The sequence below is a fragment of the Manis pentadactyla genome, chromosome 9 (assembly GCF_030020395.1).
Source record: "Manis pentadactyla isolate mManPen7 chromosome 9, mManPen7.hap1, whole genome shotgun sequence".
NCBI classification, from domain to species: Eukaryota; Metazoa; Chordata; class Mammalia; order Pholidota; family Manidae; genus Manis; species Manis pentadactyla.
In genome coordinates, this window is record NC_080027.1 from 21,668,803 (window position 1) to 21,680,708 (window position 11,906).

The following is an 11,906-nucleotide window of genomic DNA, read 5'->3' on the forward strand; positions in this document are numbered from 1 at the left end:
ACAACCTCTTTTCCAAAAATTAAAACATACATTAATTTCATTTAATTTTGTATGAGGGTGTTCTAGCTTTGTAAAACAAAGAGAAACTCCATAACCATCAAAAATACAAACACATAAAAAAAGAGCTGCAAAACCCATGTTTCTTGTTAATCCAGGTGAGGTTTCATAAGAAGAACCTACCTGCATATACCTGATGTAAGTAAAGCAAATTACTTCTGACCTACCAAGGTGGTAACCCTTCTGCCCTCAGTCAGTGGGGGATCCTGCCTTGGTTTAGAAGGTGGACATGAATGGTCGCAGTTCTCTATGAAATCTAGAGTCTGTGGCTCATTACACTTGTGAATTTTCAAATGTCACTTTAACACAAACACACTTTAACATTCTAATGGAGCATTTAATTGAGTTATCTTTTCAGGCAAATTTGTTTCCTTTCACTGTAATTAGGGGAATCTATTGTGAACAATTTCTTTGTGTTCAATGCGATTATGTTAACAGATCATACAAGTTTTCTTGTTACCCCTTGGTTTCAAATTCTGGTTCATATTGTAAGGATGTCAGAGAGAACTCTGGACATGTGCTAATATATTAAATATGATAATATGTGATTATAGTTAGATGTTATCAGGCTTCCAGCTACGTAAGAAGGCCAAAATCGCCTTTACTTAGAGTCAAATGTCCTTAATCCTAAATTTAATTTAAAAAATACATCTGGCTGTGATGAATGAGGTATGTATAACTTTACCTATGTCACAATATTTTTCATAGAATTATATATAAACCAAGTCCCATTTGCAGGAGCAAGATTGAATAAATTACTTTACATTAGGTAGATAGAATACATTATATTCATAATATATATGCACACATATATGTATACATGTGTGTATGTTCTGACACCAGAAGTGTTTAAAATTAAAAATCCAGTTATATGGACAATAAAATTAAATTGTCCATGGTAGTGCTTTTTTGGTTATTTTTTGCTGTTTTTACAAAAATCTTTATGTTAAAAATATAGTGACAGAGTTTGTGTTGTCTGTGTAGAAAGTGAAAATGAGTACTTGTGTATTTGCATGTAAATTATGGAATTAAAACAAAATGCCTATGGACTGGAAGCAAGGAATGCTCATTGACTGGGGTATTTTTACTATTGCTAAATAAATATAATATGAGGCAGTAGGTAAAGAGAGAAGAAAAATATATATATATATTTTTTATTTTGGTATCATTAACTTACAATTACATGAAGGACATTATGTTTACTAGGCTCCCCCATTCACCAAGTCCCCCCCATATCCCCATTCACAGTCACTGTCCATCAACATAGTAAGATGCTGTAAAATCACTACTTGTCTTTTCTGTGTTGCACAGCCCTCCTCGTGGCTCCCCCAACATTATACATTCTAATCATAATGCCCCCTTTCTTTCCCTCCCTTATCCCTCCCTTCCCACCCGTCCTCCCCAGTCCCTTTCCCTTTGGTAACTATTAGTCCATTCTTAGGTTCTGTGATTCTGCTGCTGTTTTGTTCCTTCAGTTTTTCTTTGTTTTTATACTCCACATATGAGTGAAATCATTTGGTACTTGTCTTTCTCTGCCTGGCTAACTTCACCGAGCATAATACCCTCTAGCTCCATCCATGTTGTTGTGAATGGTAGGATTTGTTTTTTTCTTATGGCTGCATAATATTCCATTGTGTATATGTACCATATCTTCTTTATCCATTCATCTACTGATGGACAGTTAGGTTGCTTCCATATCTTGGCTATTGTAAATAGTGCAGCGATAAACATAGGGGTGCATCTGTCTTTTTCAAACTGGAGTGCTGCATTCTTAGGGTAAATTCCTAGAAGTGGAATTCCTGGGTCAAATGGTATTTCTATTTTGAGCATTTTGAGGAACCTCCATACTGCTTTCCATAATGGTTGAACTAATTTACATTCCCACCAGCAGTGTAGGAGGGTTTCCCTTTCTCCACAACTTCGCCAACATTTGTTGTTGTTTGTCTTTCGTATGGTAGTCATCCTTACTGGTGTGAGGTGATATCTCATTGTGGGTTTAATTTGCATTTCTCTGATGACAAGCCATGTGGAGCATCTTTTCATGTGTCTGTTGGCCATCTGAATATCTTTAGAGAACTGTCTGTTCAGCTCCTCTGCCCATTTTTTAATTGGATTATTTGCTTTTTGTTCATTGAGGTGTGTGAGCTCTTTATATATTTTGGATGTCAACCCTTTATCGGATCTGTCATTATCAAATATATTCTCCCATACTGTAGGATACCTTTTTGTTCTATTGATGGTTTCATTTGCTGTACAGAAGCTTTTCAGCTTGATATATTCTCATTTGTTCATTTTTGCATTTGATTCCCTTGCCCAGGGAGATATGTTCAAGAAGAGGTCACTCATGTTTATGTCTAAGAGATTTTTGCCTATGTTTTTTTCTAAGAGTTTTATGGTTTCATGACTTACATTCAAGTTTTTGATCCATTTTGAATTTACTTTTGTGTATGGGGTTAGACAGTGATCCAGTTTCATTCTCTTACATGTAGCTGTCCAGTTTTGCCAGCTCCATCTGTTGAAGAGACTGTCATTTCCCCATTGTATATCCATGTCCCCTTTATCGAATATTAATTGACCATATATGTTTGGGTTAATGTTTGGAATCTCTATTCGGTTCCATTGGTCTGTGGCTATGTTCTAGTGCCAGTACCAAATTGTCTTGATTACTGTGGCTTTGTAGTAGAACTTGAAGTTGAGGAGTGATATCTGCCCTGCTTCATTCTTCCTTCTCAGGATTGCTTTAGCTATTCGGGGTCTTTGGTGTTTAAATATGAATTTTTGAACTATTTGTTTCAGTTCATTGAAGAAAGCTGTTGGTAATTTGATAGGGATTGCATCGAATTGGTATATTGCTTTGGGCAGGATGGCCATTTTGATTTTATTAATTCTTCCTAGCCAAGAGCATGGGATGAGTTTCCATTTGTTAGTGACTTCTTTAATTTCTCTTGAGTGTCTTATAGTTTTCAGGGTATAGGTCTTTCACTTCCTTGGTTAGGTTTATTCCTAGGTATTTTATTCTTTTTGATGCTATTGTGAAGGGGATTGTCTTCCTGATTTCTCTTTCTGTTAGTTTATTGTTAGTGTATAGGAAAGTCACAGATTTCTGAGTGTTAATTTTGTATCCTGCACATTTGCTGAATTCCAATATTAGCTCTAGTAGTTTCAGAGTGGAGTCTATAGGGTTTTTTATGTACAATATCATGTCATCTGCAAATAGTGACAGTTTAACTTCTTCTTTACCAATCTAGAGTCCTTGTATTTCTTTGTTTTGTCTGATTGCTGTGGCTAGGACCTTCAGTACTATGTTGAATAACAGTGGGGATAGTGGGCATCCCTGTCTTGTTCCCGATCTCAGAGGAAAATTTTTCAGCTTCTCGCTGTTCAGTATGATGTTAGCTGTGGGTTTATCATATATGGCCTTTATTATGTTGAGGTACTTGCCCTCTATACCCATTTTGTTGAGAGTTTTTATCATGAATGGATGTTGAATTTTATCAAATGCTTTTTCAGCATCTATGGAGATGATCATGTGGTTTCTGTCTTTCTTTTTGTTGATGTGGTGGAAGATGTTGATGGATTTTCGAATCTTGTGCCATCCTTGCATCCCTGGGATGAATCCCACTTGGTCATGGTGTACGTTCCTTTTGATGTATTTTTGAATTCGGTTTGCTAATATTTTGTTGTGTATTTTTGCATCTATTTTCATCAGGGATATTGGTCTGTAGTTTTCTTTTTTGACAGGGTCTTTGCCTGGTTTTGGTATTAGGGTGATGTTGGCTTCCTAGAAATAGTTTGGGAGTATTCCCTCCTCTTCTATTTTTTGGAAAACTTTAAGGAGAATGGGTATTATGTCTTCTCTGTATGTCTGCTAAAATTCTGAGGTATAATTTATTTCTAGTTTTATACTTTTGTGGTATGAAAAATTGGTTGGTAGGATTTCAATCTTTTTTAATTGACTGAGGCTCTTTTTGTGGCCTAGTACGTAGTCCATTCTGGAGAATGTTCCATGTGCACTTGAGAAGAATGTGTATCCTGTTGCTTTTGGATGTAGAGTTCTGTAGATGTCTATTAGGTCCATCTGTTCTTGTGTGTTGTTCAGTGCCTCTGTGTCCTTACTTATTTTCTGTTTGGTGGATCTCTCCTTTGGAGTGAGTGGTGTGTTGAAGTCTCCCAGAATGAATGCATTGCATTATATTTCGTCCTTTAATTCTGTTAGTATTTGTGTCACGTATATTGGTGATCCTGTATTGGGTGCATATATATTTATAATGGTTATATCCTCTTGTTGGACTGAGCCCTTTATCATTATGTAATGTCCTTCTTTATCTTTTGTTACTTTCTTTATTGTGAAGTCTGTTTTGTCTGATACTAGTATTGTGACACCTGCTTTTTTCTCTCTGTTGTTTACAAGAAATATCTTTTTCCATCCCTTGACTTTAAGTCTGTGCGTGTCTTTGGGTTTGAGGTGAGTCTCTTGTAAGCAGCATATGGATGGGTCTTGCTATTTTATACATTCTATTACTCTGTGTCTTTTGATTGGCGCATTCAGTCCTTTTACATTTAGGGTGATTACTGAAAGGTATGTACTTATTGCCAGTGCAGGCTTTAAGTTTGTGGTTACCAAAGGTTTAGGGTTAGCTTCTTTACTATCTTACTGTCTAATTTAACTTGCTTATTGAGCTATTATAAACATGGTCTGATGATTCTTTATTTCTGTCCCTTCTTATTCCTCCTTCTCCTTTCTTCATATGTTGGGTGTTTTGTTCTGTGCTCATTTTAGGAGTGCTCCCATCTAGAGCAGTCCCTGTAAGATGCCCTGAAGAGGTGGTTTGTGGGAGGCAAATTCCCTCAACTTTTGCTTCTCTGGGAATTGTTTAATCCCTCCTTCATATTTAAATGATAGTCGTGCTGGATACAGCAATCTTGGTTCGAGGCCCTTCTGTTTCATTGCATTAAGTATATCATGCCATTATCTTCTGGCCTGTACAGTTTCTGTTGAGAAGTCTGATGGTAGCCTGATGGGTTTTCCTTTGTAGGTGTCCTTTATTTTCTCTCTAGCTGCCTTTAATACTTTGTCCTTGTCTTTGATCTTTGCCATTTTAATTATTACGTGTCTTGTGTTGCCCTCCTTTGATCCCTTGTCATGGGAGTTCTGTGTACCTCTGTGGTCTGAAAGGCCATTTCCTCCCCTAGTTTGGGGAAGTTTTCAGCAATTATTTCTTCAAAGACACTTTCTATCCCTTTTTCTCTCTCTTCTTCTTCTGGTACCCATACAATGCGGATATTGGTCCGTTTTGATTGGTCACTCAGCTCTCTTAAAATTCTTTCATTCCTGGAGATCCTTTTATCTCTCTCTGCATCAGCTTCTCTGCGTTCCTGTTCTCTGTTTTCTAGTCCATTAGTGGTCTCTTGCATCTCGTCCATTCTGTTTTGTAGTCCTTCCAGAGCTTGTTTTATTTCTGTATTCTTCTTCCTTAGTTCTTGCATATTTCTCTGCAAGTCCATCAGCATGATTATGACTTTTGTTTTGAATTCTTTTTCAGGAAGACTGGTTAAATCTATCTCCCCAGGTTCCTTCTCAGGGGAAGATGTAGCAGATTCCAAAGCTGTCTGGGTTAGTTTTGTCTGGATCAAATGTTTTTGCCTTTTCATGTTGACAGGTGCTATTGACTGTCAGCTGGGAGGGCCAAACTTTGCACTTGCCACTGGCCTTTCTTTACTGGGACAACTGCGACCCCTACTGGCTTGTGTTGGGCAATTGCATGTAGACTGGGTCTTTGTGTCTTGCCTGGCTTGTATGGAGGAAGCTCTCTTTGCTGAGGGCATGGCCAGCCTCAGGCACTGCTCTGCTATGGCAGCGCCCCGGAGGGGTAATGGTCCAGGGGCTGTTTGGCTGATTACCTCCGTGAGGGGTCTCAGAGCTGTTGCCCAGGGGGTTAGTGCACCTGGAGTTCCCTGGACTTTCCTACTGCTGGACTGTGACCTGGTTTGTTTCCATCCAGCTTTGGCATCCCTGTCCCTTTAAGACTTTCAAAAAGCACTCGATTTTCTTTGTCACAGGGGCACCAGCTTCGGAACCTGCTCAGAGGTCTTGCTGTCCTGTTTCCCTAGTTTCCAGCACTCCACGCATGCACTGTGTCTGCGCTCTGGTCCGGATGACTGGGGCTGGGTGTTCAGCAGTCCTGGGATCCCTCTCCCTCCCCACTCCGACTCTTCTCCTCCCAGTGGGAGCTGGTGGGGAGGGGTGCTAGGGTCCCGCCAGCCGGGGCTTGTATCTTACCCCTTTCACCAGGCGCTGGGCTCTCACATGTGTGGATGTAGTGTGGCTGTTGTCCTGTGTCTTCTAGTCTCTCTTTTAGGATTAGTTGTATTTGTTGTATTTTCAAAAATATATATGTTTTTGGGAGGAGATTCCCACTGCCCTACTCATGCCACCATCTTGGCTCCGCCTAAAGAAAAACATTTTTAAAAGGCCTGTATTCCTTTCTCAATCACCCTACTTGCATGAAATAGCAGATGATAAACAGCATACATATTCCTGAGAGACACAGTGTTCAACACCCAGGGACCAGACACAGACCTGGTTATATGACACAGGTCCATCAGGAGCAGGGCTGAGCCCTCTGCAGACAGAATTGTGCACAGCAAAGGAGTCAGCAGTTCCGTGTCAGGTATTATTATTTATCTTGTTTTATTAATTTATACTTTAGACTTCCTTAGTTTTTTTTCTTTTTGGAATGAAAGCATATTATAAAATCTAAGGAGATTATAGATTATTAGACACACTTTTATTTGAATGACTTATTATTCTTTTTTGTTACATTTTATGTATATATAGAGAGAGATGGCAGGGCTTATAATACTCTGCACGCATGGATTATGGAGAAGGTTAGATGTTTTTTTACTTTTCCAATATGCTACCTGCACTTTTAAATACCCTTAAAAATATTTCCATTTGTAAAGGGAAGCTTTTTTAAAATGTGTATCTACGGAACAGGTATTTAATGGAATTTAAGCCACGGGTTTGCACACTAGTACATTGAGCATTTGATTATTATTCAGATATTCTTTATCTGTTCTTCATCTACCTTCAACTCCACTTTCCTTTTATTCTCACAGAATAGGGAAGGTCATGGGCAGTATTATGTTGAACATAGCTGATTTGGGTAAAATACAACAGTGCAACATAAAATTTCAATTGCCACTCATGGAGCAGCAATCCTTTTATAGCCAAACAAGGCAGATTATAGAGATATTCATATCAGAGAGTGTTAAAAGAAAACAATAATAGATATTACATTTTCTACAGAATGAAGATGGGGGCACAGTTGAGTCATCCATGTCTCTGAGGTTATGAGATAATGGACATAAGAATACTTTTACAAGGAGTCCTACACATGTACTGTTGGTGACTAGCTCATGTGGATTTCTTATAGATTCAGGCAGAGATACTCACACACACATCCATACTCCCATGCTTGCCTCTCTTACCCGTGCTGGCAGCATCTGTATGATTATGTCCCAAACATCCTTCCTATTCTTCCCGAGGAACAGCACCTGTCAGAGGGGAGCATGGTTAGCAGATCACTCATGGAGCCCCATCCACCTTATTATCGGGCAACCGCCACCTCTGTGCAACAGTGGGTCCTGAATCACAGACTATCTCCATGCTTTGTTTGTTGAGGCTGTGTAGACCCAGAGGAGTTACGGAGTGAAAGGTGCTTGTTGGACCCATCAACCTGCCGTAGCTTTGGTTGCTCCACTATTTTGGATGATAAGGCAAAAGCAAAGAAGTAGATTCACTACCTGAACCTTTACTGAATTGTGTGTCTCTCTCATAGGATTTGAAAATATGTCTACTAAATTTTTTTATAAAACAAGCATTATCAGCATGGTTATGTTCATACTAATTGTGAAATTATTGTGTCCACTCTGAGGACATCAATTTCTTAATATGAGATCTTAATACAAGGTAGTAGAACCAAACTACATAGGTTGGTGTGGAAATAGCATGATTTAATTTGGATGAGAATGCTACACCTCTATACAATTCCATACAAATGTTCCTGTAATTGTTTCGGTATCATTTTATCAATATAAATTTCTTTGGATACAGTTGCAGGTGAGTCAGTTTACTTGAACAGTTCTGGAATACCTCTTTTTCTCGTTATGGGAAAATTGAAAGGAGCAGCAGTCTTACTATTAAGACAATAAGATGATATAAATCCAGCCCTTCCTGTTCCATCTTTTACAACCAGGGATTTCCGGACGTGAGCGATGGCTGCTGACAACTGCACTGGGGTCACTGACTTCATATTCCGGGGCCTCTCTGGCAGACAGGACGTACAGCAGGGGCTCTTTGTGCTCTTCCTGCTGGTTTATGGCATAACCGTGGTTGCCAACCTTGGGATGATCCTGCTGGTCAAGGTGGACCCCAGACTCCACTCGCCCATGTACTATTTCCTGAGCAATCTGTCCTTCTGTGATGTCTGCTACTCCTCCACTGTCTCTCCCAAGATGCTGGCTGATTTCTTATCTGAGCAGAAGAGGATTCCACATAACTTATGCACCATTCAAATGTATTTCGTTTGTGCCTTTGCAGATGTGGAATGTCTCCTGTTGGCGGTCATGGCTTATGACCGTTATGTAGCCATTTGCAACCCACTTCTTTATACAGTGGCCATGCCCAGGAGACTCTGTATCCAGCTCGTGGCCTTTGTGTACATGGGAGGGTTGGTCGACTCGGCAATCCACACCTGTTGTACATTTCGATTGCCATTCTGCAACTCCAACATCATCAACCACTTTTTCTGTGACATCCCACCCTTGCTAGCCCTCTCTTCCTCAGATAACTCCATCAATGAGATTCTTTTGTTCGTTTTCAGTAGCTGTGTTGTGGGGCTCAGCATCATTACTGTCCTCCTCTCTTACGTGTACATCGTAAGTGCCATCCTGAGAATGAAGTCAGCAGAGGGCAGACTCAAAGCCTTCTCTACGTGTGCCTCCCACTTAACCGCTGTGGCCATATTCCATGGTACACTGCTGTTCATGTATTTCCGACCCGGCACCAGTTATTCCATGGACACGGACAAAGTGGCCTCTGTTTTCTACACAGTTGATATCCCTATGCTGAACCCGCTGATCTACAGCTTGAGGAATAAAGATGTGAAAGATGCCTGAAAAAAATAGTCAGCACTAAATTATGTTCTGTGTGAAACGAGTTATTCCAGCCAAAAGTGTTTTTTAAAGGTTCTGAGATCTGAAGTTCAGGCCCTTTGACACAGGTTCCTGTAGTCTCACCAATACATCTTCTAGATACTTTCTATTACTTATCATTGTGCCTAAGTTGAGTGTAGGGAGCAGTCACTTTTGATCTTAACCTCCTCTCAATATATGAAGAGTGGTGATATGTCCACTTTGCTGTTTTCGAACAGGGTCATTTTATACCTGATTTCCTTATTCATGGATAAGTCCCAGTGTTCTTTCATTGCCAGAACTCCCCACGTTTCTGACATTATAATTCAACTTATTCTCCCAAGGTATAATATTTTTTCGTGAACAATGGGTTTATTAAATCAGAAGGGTTTGAGTGTCTTAAATTATGTTTGTATATATCCTTCTTATGCACTAGTATCCCTGTATAAATGATCCATAACAGCACCTAGAAATATACCCATAGTAAATAAGTAAATAAGAATAAATAAAAACACTGTTGCCAGAACTCATTTTCAATGGCATTTTCATTGCACATTAGAAATGCACTCCTTAAGAATTTATTTTAAAGAAACACCTGGCTATGAAATAATATATGTGAAATTTTACCCAAAAGCAGAATATTTATGATATAATAAGTTCTATGTGAATCAACTCCCATTTGTAGAGGGGATTGAATAAATTAACATTCATTCAATAGAGAGGAATGCATTCCCTTTTACCATTATATATATATATATGTATATATATACACACACACATATATATGTATAGCATTTTTATTCTGACATCATTATTTTTTTAAAATTAGAAATCCAATAGTATGGACAATAAAATTAAGTTTACCATAAGTAGTGTTATTTTGGTCACTTTTATTTTGTGAATATGTATACAGTGGGAGAGGGCTGGTACATGAATGTCTGTGTAAAAATGTGAGGGTAAATGCATGTGCATCTGTTTTGTAAATTATGGAAATGAAACCAATTGCCTGTATACGGATCCAGGACTGGAAGTAAGGAGTGTTCATTGACTGGAGTGATTTTACTATCATCAAATAGTCTAATATGAGGCAGTGAGAGAGAGAGAAAACAAAGTTTCAACATTGCTACTAAGTAATAGTCATTTTCAATGATAATAGCTTAGAGTTAGTCCTAAAATGTGTTTTATCAAGTTGTCTTAAGGGATAAAGTAAATAACTAAAAAATGTGTGGGTGTGTTCATTTGTCACATCTCATTCACAAGGGTAGATTAATGGATGAAAGAAGCAGCCAGATTCCCTTGGTTCACATGTCACCTCTGTACACCACTAGAAAGTGGCACTTTGAACAACTTACATACTTTGTCAATGCCTCAGTTACTTATCTGTAAAATGGGGAGAATATAGCATCCACATCATTAATTGTTAGATGATTAACTGAGTAAATGTTTATAATAGTGCCTACAGCATATTGAGCTCTATATAAATGTTCATTATATATATTTATATAATATTTCACATTAATAAAAATGCATATTGCATAATAAGGTGGTAAGAAGCAAGGATGTTGGGAAAGCAAAAACACAAAATCAAAAACATTTTCTTTTTTTTTTTTTTTTTTTTTTTAGATAATTATTTTTTATTGAAGGGTAGTTGACACACAGTATTACATTACATTAGTTTCAGGTGTACAACACAGTGATTCAACATTTATATACATGATAATTCTAAGTACCAGCTATCACCATACCAAGTTGTTACAATATTTTGACTATATTCCTTATGCTATACATTACATCCCGGTTGCTTATTTATTTTACAATTGGAAGTGTGTACTTTTTCTTGGTTGTTGTTGTTAGGGCATCTATCATTTTTATTGATCAAATGGTTGTTAACAACAATAAAATTCTGTATAGGGGAGTCAATGCTCAATGCACAATCATTAATCCACCCCAAGCCTAATTTTCGTCAGTCTCCAATCTTCTGAAGCATAACGAACAAGTTCTTACATGGAGAACAAATTCTTACATAGTGAATAAGTTACATGGTGAACAGCACAAGGGCAGTCATCACAGAAACTTTTGGTTTTGCTCATGCATTATGAACTATAAACAGTCAGTTCAAATATGAATACACATTTGATTTTTATACTTGATTTATATGTGGATACCACATTTCTCTCTTTATTATTTTTAATAAGATGCTGAGGTGGTAGGTAGATACAACATAAAGGTAGAAAACATAGTTTAGTGTTGTAAGAGAGCAAATGTAGATGATCAGGTGTGTGCCTGTAGACTATGTGTTAATCCAAGCTAGACAAGGGCAATAAAACATCCACATATGCAGAAGATTTCTCTCAGAACAGGGGGGGTGAGGTTCTAAGCCTCACCTCTGTTGATCCCCAATTTCTCACCTGATGACCCCCCAGCGACTGTGCCTGTCTTAGGTTGTTCCTCCCTTGAGGAATCTTACCCGTCTCTGGCTAACCAGTCATCTTCCGGGGCCACACAGGGAAATGTTAAGTTGGTAAGTGAGAGAGAAGCCTTATTGTTTGAAATGGTTAGCTTTTTATTTCTTTGCATATTTATGCCCTGTGGCTTCTATGCCCAGCATTTGTCTTGAGGTATCTTTACCACTTGGAGGAGTTATGATACTCGGT

The 11,906-nt window shown here is 38.4% G+C and overlaps 1 protein-coding gene across 1 annotated transcript; it reads left to right on the forward strand.

Moving 5' to 3' along the window:
• The first annotated feature begins 8,334 nt into the window (after nt 1–8,334).
• LOC130684848 (olfactory receptor 1009-like) lies at nt 8,335–9,237 on the forward strand. Its single transcript, XM_057507091.1, has one exon. The coding sequence runs from the start codon at nt 8,335–8,337 to the stop codon at nt 9,235–9,237; it is 903 nt and encodes a 300-aa protein (XP_057363074.1).
• The last annotated feature ends 2,669 nt before the right edge of the window (nt 9,238–11,906 follow it).